The 13,027-nt window shown below is 46.3% G+C and overlaps 1 protein-coding gene across 2 annotated transcripts; it reads right to left on the bottom strand.

The window, feature by feature from the left end:
- Nucleotides 1-672: 672 nt before the first annotated feature.
- LOC118225746 (ralA-binding protein 1-like) lies at nucleotides 673-12,466 on the bottom strand. 2 transcript variants are annotated; one of them, XM_035414650.1, is made up of 10 exons: nucleotides 12,399-12,466; nucleotides 9,443-9,746; nucleotides 8,096-8,545; nucleotides 7,301-7,650; nucleotides 5,637-5,798; nucleotides 4,302-4,433; nucleotides 3,868-3,978; nucleotides 3,344-3,465; nucleotides 2,787-2,907; nucleotides 673-2,483 (listed from the first exon to the last, which is right to left on the bottom strand). In XM_035414650.1, the coding sequence occupies exons 2-10, from the start codon at nucleotides 9,684-9,686 to the stop codon at nucleotides 2,211-2,213; spliced, it is 1,965 nt and encodes a 654-aa protein (XP_035270541.1). In that variant the 5' UTR covers nucleotides 9,687-9,746; nucleotides 12,399-12,466; the 3' UTR covers nucleotides 673-2,210. The 2 variants fall into 2 exon arrangements, with proteins under 2 accessions (XP_035270541.1, XP_035270540.1); XM_035414649.1 differs by having other exon boundaries at nucleotides 9,443-9,810; nucleotides 12,399-12,465.
- Between the last annotated feature and the right edge of the window lie 561 nt (nucleotides 12,467-13,027).

A 13,027-nucleotide genomic window follows, 5' to 3' on the forward strand; every position in this document is an offset into this window, starting at 1 on the left:
AAATACAAAATAAAATCCCCAGCTTTGAACTGTGCTTTAATTAGCTTGTGGCCAGAATGCACTGTAGTTATTGATTTGGAAGATTTATGGAGTCTCTTGTAAAGGTTTTTTCACTCTTCCCTCCACTGGGACCCTGTAATAAGCCTGTTATAGTCTAGCCTTTTCCTTTTATAGTAATCCTGAAGTCTGTGAAGCAAACCTAATCATTCATCCTATCGGGAGATGTCTTCAGCAGCCGGGTTCAACAGGAAGATCAGTACGGAGCGAGGATTTCAGAGTAATGTGCAAACCAGATGTTGGCACCAGAACTTAGTGAAAAAGCGTTGTTCGAATGGATCGACTGCGCATGCCACCAATAGGATTCGCGCGTGTGAATGCTTTCCCTTTGCTCCTTTTCTCAGTGTCGGCACTGGAGAAATTGAGGTAAGGTGAGCTATTAAAGGCTGCAGCACCTGGATTTCAGACCCTGGTCTGCCAAACTTAAATCATCTCAGGAATTTAAAGCTAAGCTTTAGCATGTGCGAGTATGAACAGTTTTTATGATTGCTAGTGATGACTGCCATCCCAACTTTGATATTAATGATCAAATGCTGACATTGTCCACAAAAGGTCCATAGTGATGTCCTGATGATAAAATGATGCATTGATGGTGAATAAGAACAAAAACTCTAGTTTTGGCCAGATGTTTTTTATTCTCCATGGTATGGCTTCGCCAAGGTCACAAGCTACAAAAATTCAAACTGTATGAAAAAATCAGATGCACTGTAACATACATTTCTATGAATAGTGCTTCTTTAATGACCACAAAATAAGCTTTGAACACATGATTTGTCTGGGTTTAAGTTCTTGAGCACAATCTTCTGTCAAGGTTAAAAAAAAGATTACGTGAAAATAATTCAAGGAAAAAAGGCAACATCCATGAAGCAATAATGCTTTAAGGTTAGATCAGCTGTTAAATTACAACCACACTTTCCTGAGCATCAATGAGTAAGTCTAGCATTGTAGAACTGACCTTAACTTGAACTAAATACTATAGCTTCACATAAAGGTGAAGTTATGCAATCACACAAACATAAGGATGCATGGGGAATTACTGATGAAGGCACTTTAAGGATCAACCTTGTATGCCTGCATTTCTCACTGCCGCTTATCTATTCATGTAACCTCTCCATTACTGCAACACAGGAAACAAGCTTCTTAGACTTCTGCCAGCACACCTTGCTGGACCTTTTCTCACCATGGATAACCCTGGACAAAAGGGTTCTTCAAAACTGGGTCAAACAAAATGCCAAAACTGCTGACACAAAATTAAGATTCATTATAAATTTGAGATGAATTAAAATCACCTGGAAGTCAACAGCAGACTTAAGGTGCTGCAAAAGAATAATACTTGTTCTTTACAGTAGTAAGGAGTGCATGGTTCCTCTAGCTGCCATTACACTGTCTGCGCACAGGATATGTGGAACATGGCCATATAATACACATGACCACCAGATATCACCATTCACATCCATGGAACACTTTCATCCTGGTCCCTGAGGTGGAATTCTCTTCCACTGCATTGGTACTAATGCACCAACAGCAGCCTGGTGGTTTTGGACCTGTACAGAATTAACATGGGCCATAATATTCTGACCCCAAAGCCGTCAGTCAGTCACTACATATACTCTCATCAACATGAAGATGTTTAAGATCTGACCACAAAGGTCTAAAACAATATTCAGAAATTCAATCCATTCAAAATAGCTGATGATTCACCACAATTAAGTTTCTTGAAAAAAATATTTTTAGGGCACCATACCACTGCTCCTCACTGATATATACGTAACGTGGGAAGGTTGGATGAGTGTGTTGCGCTAAAACCGTTGGTGTAACATTAACCGAATTGCTAACCCAAGACGCCACTCCCTGGTCACGATGAGGGCATTTAGTTTCCAGCAGCTGGGGGAGTCAACAGTGTTCTTAATGGGATGAGCAGTGTAAATACCAGCATCCCCCTGTCTCACACCCAGGGGACCCCAGGTATTAAATGAGACATGGACACTGACCAAGCAGCCCACAGCCAATCTACCACACCTTAATGCAGAGACTTTCGCAGGGTTTACACAAAACGGGGGGGGGGGGTCTCTCCTGAACCAGCGCTGCTCAGGTGGATCCATCATGCCCAAGTAAGGTAGCCATGATGACGATGATGATGACAATGGGAAGGCTCACGGGTTCACCTCCTGGCGGTCCTTGCTGGGGGAGGGCTTGAGGGACTCCTTGCTGGCTGTGCCGACCGCGGTGGTGGCGGGGTCGGCGTTGGCGGCAGAGTCCCAGACGGCACTGTGTTTGGCAGGCTCCACGGCCCGGACCTCTGGGCCAGTCTGCGGCGGCTGCTCCTGCTGAAGCTTCTCCCCCTGCAGGAGGCGCAGCTGCACCCGCAGCTCTATGAGGGCCTCCTGCTCCTCGTGGATGGCCTGGTTCAGGTGCGTGTTCTTTACCTGCGGGGCCACAGCGCAAGCACAGCATGACAAACTTTTCCCGCTTTTAAATCTCTCCCACTCATTTTCACTCACACGCATTCACCCAGTCGTGTTGCATTGTGACTCTGGATACTGTCTGGTTTTGGGCTCTTGTATGCCGCTGTCGCACAGCTAATAGGGCTGTAACTCTTACTTAATTCTCCCCTTTTCTAAAGCTGCTCTGTGGGTGTGACATCACGCAGGGGTGAGTGGGCTGATGGTAAATGGAGGCAGAGTTACAGGAGGGGAACCCAGCGCCACCGCCGGCTTTCTGGTGCTCACCTCCAGCTCCTCGTTCTGCTTGCGCAGGTCCTCCAGGATGACCTGCAGCTCCTCCTCGTCCTCGCTCTCGCTCTCGCTGTCCGAGGAGTACTCCTCCGTCTCGCTGCGCCCCTGCTGCCGGCTGTGGGACGGGAAGGGCGGCGTCAGGACGCACAGAAGGACGGACAGACGGACGGACGCCTGCGCAGAGCCTCACGAGGCTCCAGAGATCGGGGGAACTCTACCAGCACAGGCAGAGGCAGGGCCCTGAATCCGCTGACTCGACATCCCTCATTAGCGAGGAGCGTTCCGCTCCCCAATGCCCAGCTCTCATCACGGAAGAGGGGCCACTCTCTCATACAGCACTTTCAGGTGCGTTAAGTACCCCAGTGCTCAGCGAGAGTGGACTGCAGAGTACAGTGTATGTATGTGTGTGTATGTGTGTGTGTGTTTGTGTATGTGTGTAAGTGTGTGTGTGTGTGTGTGTGTGTGTGTGTTAGTAAGTCTAAGTGTGTGTGTGTTTGTGTGTGAGTGTGTGCGTGCGTGCATGTGTGTGTGTGTTGTGGGCACACCCTTACCTCTGTATGTCTGCGATCTCGGCCCTCAGCCTCTCTATCTCTTCCTTCTCGGTGGCGATCTGCCTCCGCAGGGCCTGCTCCAGAGACAGCAGCTCCTCCTGTTCGGTCAGGACCTCATTCTCCTGCGGGGACACATTACGCCCAGTATAGCTACATCATAGTTATCACAAAATGCACACTGCAACTATTTCACATTTACCACACAATGCACTGCAACTGTATCACATTTACCACACATACTGCAGCTATATCACATTTACCACAAAACACACGGCAACTGTATCACACTTAGGACACTACACACTGCAACTGTATCACACTTATCACACTACACAATACACTACAACCTTACTGCACAAAACACTAGTTTCTTCATACCTACCAGACAACACTTACCATACAACACACTGTAGCTTTATCACAAATGTTCGACAACTCATACCTACCTTACAGAGGTAAGAAAGCGATGAAGAATGTTGCCCATGACAAGTCACACAAACAGTCAGATATTAGTGACTCCTCACCTGGGCCAGGAGGATGTTGAGCACCTCCTCCTCATTCTCCGTCATCTCCTCCTTGGACACGTCTTCCTTGGAGAGGCTGGCGATCTCTTGCGCAATCTTGGTTTCACACTCCTGCAGTCCCAGAGATCACAGCCCAACGGGGATAACCACTTTATATAGGGCATGTGCCTTCTCAGATGGCAACTCGCAGGATCACCGCAGTGGTCTTTTACCTTTTACACAGCTAAGTCAGCTGAGGACTAACTACTCATTTGCAATGACAATGTGGGGAATCACCATGGGTAGAGGTACTTGAAGAATGCAGAGCTGGTTTTGTGGGAATTTGGCCCGGTGAAACCCCCTGGGGTCCAGACTGAGTTAGGAGCTCGGGTTGCAGTGTGTACGGTGTCTGACGGGGTGGGAGGAAGGGGGCGGGGCCTCGAGGTGCCACTCACCTGTCGCTTGGCCTCGCGCAGCTTTCTCTTGAGAGCCGTCAGGATGCGCTGCACCTCCCACAGGCGCTCCTCTTTGGACAGGTCCTTCACCCCCGCCTGCAGGTCACGGTGCAGGCTGTTCAGCAGGAACTCCTGTCACACACACACACACACACACACACAGACACACACACACACAAAGCAAAAGCATCAGAGTAGAGTGAAACCAGCCTCAATGTCTGTCTAACACAAATCTGTTTTAATTTCATTTTGTTTGTAAAAACAAAAAAAAGGCCAATGGTTGTGCTGTTGAGGGCTATGTTAAAAATAGAAATTAACATGAATAGCATGCAAACTGAACCTAATATTATTTTTTGCTAATTATGCTAAATTATTTATGTTAAAACTGTTCAACCTGAGCATGCACTACTGCAGCTAAAAGCTCTGATCATTTTAGTGTGGGTGTAAAACATTGAAAGTTACATTGCTACAGCAATAAGCCAATACTCCCAAGTCCAAAAGGAAAAAGAAGCACTGTACCTTTTGGTTAAACTGACCATAAACTGGATGACAGTGTCCCATTCTATTCTATTTGAGTTCATTTTATGTGCATTTTCTTGACTGTGAAATGCCAATAGCTTCTACCAGCGTGCGGCTTACGACTGTAATGATTGGTGTGCCATCCCCTATTCCCCATTCTTTATGAACTTACAATGCAGAGACATTTTTAAGTATTTGTTTACTGTGTCTAGGGTTCAATGGCAGTAAAAGCAGTCACAGATAACTGCGCTCTGACCCGTCAGTCTTTTATTTGGGCCCTGTTTTATCTATAGTGCCACAAGATGAACTACAGTAGCAGTGCAGTAAATCGCTTCGGGTTCAGGGGAGCAAAGTGCCACTGTTTCAGTGAAAATTTGGGGTCAGCTGAGCTGGAGAATGCGTGGAGAGTAGAAGACATTATTTGTTCATACAATAATACTACACCACATTATCCCCACTGTGGGCAGGCTAAGATACATAGCTACAGTAAAGCCAGACAGGAGAGCTCTCAGGAACTGAGGCTAATGTACTGACAGTGCCCTTCTTAAGTTTACATGTGGTGCCTAAAGTCTGGAGACAAAACAATGTGGGAAGGGCGGGGTTTGATGTTGATGGGTGGGTTTTCACATCCAACCTAACTCATCAATACGTGAAATTGCTTAAAGACAATCTGGCCTTTCAAAGCTCTGGATTGAACAAGGGGGTAGGATGTTAAGGGGTGGGGTTTGACATCAAGCCCTGCCCTCTTGCAGCCTGCAGTCAGATGCCTCTCGAAACAGCGCCACCTACAGACAGATGAATGCTGGCAGGGCTCACCTGTCTGCGGATCTCCTCCTTGATGCTCTCTGCGGTATCGGGCAGCTGGGGCATGGCGGCCATGTTGGACCAGCGCAGGGGGTGGACCACTGGCTTCAGGGTGACGTCGCCAAAGAGCTCCTTCACGTGGGTGAAGAAGACGTACAGCACCCGGTTCCCAATCTGCGGCAGCAAAGCGGCAAGTACCACAGGGGTCACATTATGGATTAAAACACTTTGAGCCATATTCCAAACAAATTAGCAACATCACAGGGTTTTTCCTGCATTGAAATATCGTATGCAGGCCACCTACTGTAAGTGTTTTTTTATTGGATTCATTAAGTTAAAAGGTTAATTAATTAAATGTTAATTAATTATACCCTAAGTTTTAAGTGCAAAAAATGAAACTCATTTCTAGACATACTACAATTCCAAATACCACTATTCCTGTAGTATGTCCCCCATACAATGGGTAAATGCTTCAGTTTAGGTTATATATTAATGTCACCCTTTAATAGATATTTAAATTGTTCCAATTTTTTACCTTTGACAGGCATTACATTTTTTATTGCAGACATCTCAATGCAATGTGGTAGTCTCTCGTAGACCAGAACTTCACATCCTGAATATAGCTAAATATAGGGAGTCAACACCGGGCCGACTGCAGTCACTGTCACAAAAAGTCACCACCTCAGCGCTATTCTGCGCCAGGAAAAACCCTGCATCATAACCAAAATGGCAACATGGCCAGAAGCTGTCCTGCACCATAAACCATAAAGCTCATGGACTTCCCAGAGAGAACGATGACCCTCACAGTCTCACTGGTTTCAGAATGCGTGTAAACCGTGTGTAAACTGCATAAATGCGGTGCGGCTAAATTAGTCAAAAAAGGAACTGGAGAAGTTGGATGCTGCAAACACTAAGGCTGCATTCACACCAGATCAGGCAATGCGGCACCTTGCCGCAGGGTTGTGCAGCGGTGTGGGCGTGTCACTACACGGCCCATTGGTGTGACGTCAGGTTGTGAACTTTAACCCCCCCCCCCCCCCCCCCCCCTCCATTTCCTGTCCGCTACCTCAAATCAAAGTTACTCAAACTCAAAACTCGAATCCTAAGTTGCCTTAGAGGACTGCAATACAGCCATCACTAAATATACCACATGACTCCAAGATAAAAATAACATACTTTCCCTTATCACTTCCTGCGTTTTGTAAGGAGAGATGTAAACCACAGTCGATTTAAGACGTAATAAATAAATGCGATCACGCCTGTTAAAGTGAACTGCTTTTTGGGAATGGATTACGGTAATAAGGTCAATTAGAGATAATGGGGATTTATACAATGTCCTGCGCTATTTCCAGTAGTTAAGTTCCTGTCTGACAGTAAACGAGTCCAGTTTTCTGGAGCCACGGTTTTTGGCTTCATATGGATTTATAGGTCTGGCGCTGCTGGTCCGGAGAAACGGGGTTACGGTACAGCTGCTGCTCCCCCCTGGGGCTCCTAACGCCGCCCCCTCAAATCTGGAGCAGGTTTTCAGCAGAGACCAGACTCGACGCATAACCTTCAACCAAACTCAAAATAACAGACATTTTCTTTAAAAAATTCTGCCTTGGTGCTTGAAACCAGACGCATTTACACGGGACCGCGCGCTCCGGAAGAAGGTTTTGGGGGGGAGCGGGTCGGACCTGCACGGTGGGGTTGAGGACGATGGAGACGTTCTGGATGTTCATCTTGGTGTGGGCCTCGGCGCCGATGACGTGGTCCATGTGGGTGACGAGCCAGGCCAGCAGCAGGCGGCTGCAGGGCGCCATCTCGGCCAGGAGCCGGCGGAGCTCCCGCAGCCGCTCGGCCTCGGCGGGGCGGCCGCACGCGTCCTCGAAGCGCGCCGTCAGCTCGCGCGGCGCCAGCGCCTCGGGCAGCTCGCGCAGGTACTGCTTCAGCAGGCTGGCCACCGTGTGCGGGTCGTGCTCCTCCAGGCGCGGGCTCTCCTCGCGGTCGTAGGCCGCCTTCAGCTCGTCCACCTTGGACTTCATCCCTGCGGGGGGAGAGGCAGGGCGGCAGTGCGGCATTATGGGTCAGCAGCTGGGCTCGTAACTGAAAGGCTGCAGGTTCAATTCCCAAATGGGACACTGTCGTTGTACCCTTGAACAAGGTACTTAGCCTGCATTGCTCCAGTATATATCCAGCTGTATATATGGATGCAATGTAAATGCTAGCGCGCCTTACACAAAATTTTCACATAGCATTTACATTGCATCCATTTATACAGCCAGATATATACTGAAGCAATGCAGGCTAAGTACCTTGCTCAAGGGTGCAACTGAATTCCAGTGTCCTCAGTGACAGCGTCCTGTCCAGGAATCGAACCTGCAGCTTGCTAAATGCGCAGCTGTAATGGCCAATGTATCCGGGACCTACGTTTCCCGGCGAGAGTAGAATGCGGGGGAAAGCCGGCGGGGGGCGTGTCCGTGTCGGCTTACCCGAGACGCGGTAGATGCCCTCGCACGTCATGCCGTGGCTCTCCACGAAGTCCACGCACTCGCGGAAGACGGCGGGCAGCGGGATCCCGTCGTAGAGCGCCGTCCTCTCCGCCGCCTCGGCCAGCGGCGCACCAAAGACGGGCCGCGGCGCGGGCGGCGCGGGCGGCTCGGCGGCGGCGGCGGCGGGCGGCTCCGGCTCGGCGGCGGCGGGCTTCTTCTTCTTCTTCTTCTCCTTCCACTGCTTGACCACCTCGGCCGCCGTCGTCAGGTCCTTGGCCTTCTTCTCCTTGGCCCTGTCCTCGCGGGGCTTCTCCTTGGCCTTGAAGTCCTTCTCCTTCTTCTTGGAGAAGCTGGGCTTCCTGAAGTGGATGCCCTTGGAGCGCTTCATCTTGGAGGGGCTCTCCGCCTCGTCGGCCGAGCTGTCCTCCTGGAAGGCGGCGTAGCCCTCAGCTGAACGAGGAAAGACAGAACAGACCCGATTAAACAGCGAGCCCTTCCCACGTCTGCTTCACAACAGTACGCTCGGAGAACAGAGTGTTAGAGAGAGAGAGAGAGAGAGAGAGGGAGGAGAGTGAGAGAACATGGGGGAAAGAGAGAGGAGAAAAGAGGTCAGTGTTTGATTAAAGCACTATCCCCACTGCACCTCCCCACGTCTTTGCTTTTTTCTTTTTTTGAAAACGGCACCTCAGTTAACACACTGAAGGAAGCACAGGGATAATTAGCTGCTTTCTCTCTGTCCTGACGCTAGAGGCAAATGAGGACAAAGGGTTCCTGAAGTCAGGCTGGCGAACTAGCACACAAACAAATCAATGAATCTGCAATCCCATGGTGCCTTACAAAACTAAGGAAAATGGCTACTAAACTACACCAGTAATAAAAATATAGCATCTAGTGGGTAGATAGTTCAGTAGCATTAGCTACTATATTTTTTTAAGCTAAGAATATTTTCCAATGGTTTACAGTGGTGGAGGGTGACAGGGGCAGAACTGCAGTAGCCGGTCAGGCAGGACTGCCTATAATATCACAGAGTCACCGTCCCAGGCTTTGTCGAGATGTGTGGGTTACAAGTCAATCAAGCGGCTTCATTTTGTCGACTCTTTCTTTCTGTAAAGAAAGCCAAGCCCTGTCAACTGTCAAGCCCTGACACCGTAACTGCCTTCTAAACACTGTAATCAAGGGAGAAGTACCTTTCAAAACACCAGCCTTGCGTAATGAGTGGCTTCCACCGAGCCGTTCTTTCAGTTCACTGCAAGCGCATAACTGACCTTGCCAGTCGCAGTCGAGTTCCTCTGAAACCGCTACAGGTGAAACAAAACAACTGCTGCTAGAGGAACGCAAAGGGCTTACTTCTCTTCTCCTTCTTCTTGAACTTGTTCTTCTTCTTGCCGTGCTCCTTCTCCTCGTCGGAGACGGCGTCGAGCGGCTCGAGGTGGCCGTCGCGGGGCGGCGTGTGCTCGCCCGCGCGGTACAGGCCCGGGAACTTGGCGGGGCTGATCTCCTCGGAGCTGGGCGTGCGCGCCATTCCCGCGGGGTGGTCCGCGCGCCGCGGCTCGCCGGGACTGTTGCTAGGGGGCAGGAAGCATTCCGTCATGGTCGCCGGCGCCTCGCTCTGCCTCTCTTTTCCGGCGCCCACGTCACCTCTCCATCCCACCTGCAGGGGGCAGCCTCGCTCTCAATTACAGCTTCTTCCGTTTAGCCAACAACAGTTCTCTCACCTTTCACCAAATACACAGAAGGGTGCACATGAGGGCATATCCACATCATGAGTTGTCATGACTACAAAACAGAAGCTGTTTACAGAGACAATTTCATTTAATGGAGATTGTATTTCTACTGTTAATTCAGGAACCTACAAACTCAGCATATTCTCAGCTATTAACGAAACCTGTGAAAACGATGAAAAGAAAATAAATTATCGGTTTGGCTGAGAACTGAGTGAGAATTTACAATTCCCCCACAGCAACATTTAAAACACTTTTTTTAAAATAAACAAAGCTAAGCAAAAAATGGCAGTGTCCTTAGATTCTTCTCTACTGAAATTAAAATTTCACAATTTATGTTGAAGCATTGACTGGACTGGGATTATGCCAAGACATTAACTATGCAGTGAGCAGCCATTTGTCTGGTTTCACAGTATTTCATGCTAAACAGAGCAAAACATATGGCTACATGGGACATAATTCTCAAAAGCACAGACTCACACGCTGAGCTGCTAATCAAAACAATCCCACGGGTAGCAGCTGCCCTCTACACGAACAGTACTCGTGTCCTTGGGAAACAGTACAGCCGTGTGCTAACATGAATCCCCATTTTAAATAGGATTGATTAACATAACAATCAGAGGAAGGACAACAGTGATGCATCCAGCTTTTCCTGTACATCAAGTTTATCGCCTTTTGTTAAACCCACATCAACAGCTGAAGCACCGTGTCATTTTACGCCCCACTAGATCTCTGATTGACAACTGAATGTGCCTTTAACATCTGAACAAAAAATAAATAAACAAAATAGGCTACTCATCAAACGACTGGTCATTGGTGTAGCCAGCAATATAAATTTGGTCTGCAGAAAAAGGGGACTTCCCTACTTTGCCAGTAGGTGGTAGTAATAGTTCCACCATGTTACTCTGTTTTAACAGTTTTGGCAGACAAAAAGAACAGCGTATTGGATGAAATTCCTTCATGTATACTTAACAGGCTTTATGGTACAGAAGAACAGTCAGACTGACTTACAGATCCTAACGCCATGTGCACCGTGAATGGTATCCTATTGCTTATTGCTTGTACCTTTCAACGGTACTGCATTGTTTTCAACAAATAACTTCATCAGCAGGTTAAGAACTAAATTAAGCATTTTGGTTAAATGGATCCTAAACAGAGGGCTGCATGCACAGAAAACATCTATTTTCTTTATCTACTAATAATCTTAGAACAATCGATAAATGACACTTTTCCCAATAACGGTATTGAACACGGACGTCTGGCCTATCTAATCTCATGGAATAGTGGTCAGTCAGTACAGTAGGCAAAAATCAATTTGAGTATCTGACGTCATCATGAGTAGTATTTAATGATGACTACTCAATATTTATTGACGACTATTTTCTTTTTTTTTTTCTTCTTTTCTTTCTTTGCACCAAACCAAAAACAGAACAGCGGAAACTGGGTCAATAAATACTTTTTTTATTACACAAGAAATGTGTAAGGTCGTGAATCTTCAAATAATGTCTCTCAGCTCCAAAATAAAGTAACTGGTAGGACAGATAGACTAGCTTAGCGTGACTAATCCATTTCAGTATTCAGTTCAAAAATGTCTCAGTCTAGGTTTCAAACTGGTTTCAATCCCCATAACGGTCGTTTTATGATCAATAAACAAGGCACTCCATAATAAAATTAAAATTATTTAATCTTCAGTTCGCCTTCAAACGACATGCCATTGTTTAACAGTATGCTATCACTGTCTTTGTAAGCTGATGAAAGTTCTTTGTGATGAACTAACAGGCTTTGTGACACACTTATTGCAAGAGAACACACATTTCCGTTTTCCTCTTAGCTGCGGAAAGGGACGAAGTGCTTCGCATCGTCAGCCATATCCTGCTGTAGTATTTCTGCTGAGAAGTTTCCCGTGTCGGTAGTCACAGCAAGTTACTACCAAATACTTAAGCCAAGGCACTTGCTAGCTGACTGACTTACTGAAATATGCAATTTATTACATTAAATTACTTTGATCACTGTCCTAAATACGTCTCACAAACAAGATTATATAGTTCACATTTTCATCCAATGAATGAAGAAATTCAGTATATATTAGCCAAATTAGATGCAAACACCAAAAAGATACACTTGCTAAACAAGGTAACGTTGAGGGTCTCCGCAACAAGTCTGAAAACTGAGGGATATATCACTGACCGTTCATTGTCATCCTAATAACGTTAGACTAGATTGCTACTAGCTAACATAATGTGGAATCCGCCGAGAAGAGCTTATTTGTAACAGCAAATTCAAATATGAAGCACAATTACAGAAACAAATTTCCATATTATTAATAAGCCGGGTGGCTAGCACTCTTTTCACATCGCTAACGGGCCATCTAGCTATCTTCACAGACGAGTTGGCTAGCTTGTTAGCTGGCTAGCTAGCTGTCACTATACATTGTTTTTTACAAAATATTGCTACTTTCAGCGACAGCCTAATATGAAATATTTAGTTGAAAATGACACATACATCAGTTATGATTGAGCAGTTAATATTACTGTGCACAATATTTAAAAACCTAAAAGCTTATAATACAAATGATAACTAACCTTGTTCGTTGTATTCAAATGAGGAGTTTCCCTGCTGACCTACAGATTTAGCACAACTGAGCATGCGTATTAGGATATTCATGATTTAAGGGAAGTGTAGTTTCCCCTCAAAACGAATTGTTTGTTAAATCATGTCTCCTGTGTCATTGCTATCTGTTGAACAAATTACATCCCTTTTTTATTTGTGCATTAACATTTAAAAAAAAAAATCTGCCCGGATCAATTCAAAATGTAAACTGCACAAGATAAAGCTGCTTTCTTTATTCTATTCGTCTATAATGAAACCTGTGCTGGAAAAATATTTAAATTAAAACATACACTGCTCATCTCAGTATTTAACATGTAACTAAAGCCCATGCTCAGCCAATGATATGATTACACATTTGGTTAACTGTATTCTCAAATGAGGTCATGTTTTAAATTTGTGTCTATAACAGACAGCTAAATAGAAAAAGTGTTTCGAATGTAAAGTACTTCAAGTCTTTTTTTCTCCAGCTTTTAGTGTCTTGTTTTCAATTTCTGGGGATGGCTTCCTTACAATATGTACATACCCCTTGCACATAGACCAAAACAGTCTCAGTAATATAGAAAATCTGCCTATATCTCAGTGCCAGAACACAGGTTATGTG

This window comes from Anguilla anguilla, chromosome 4, assembly GCF_013347855.1.
Source record: "Anguilla anguilla isolate fAngAng1 chromosome 4, fAngAng1.pri, whole genome shotgun sequence".
Lineage (NCBI taxonomy): Eukaryota > Metazoa > Chordata > Actinopteri > Anguilliformes > Anguillidae > Anguilla > Anguilla anguilla.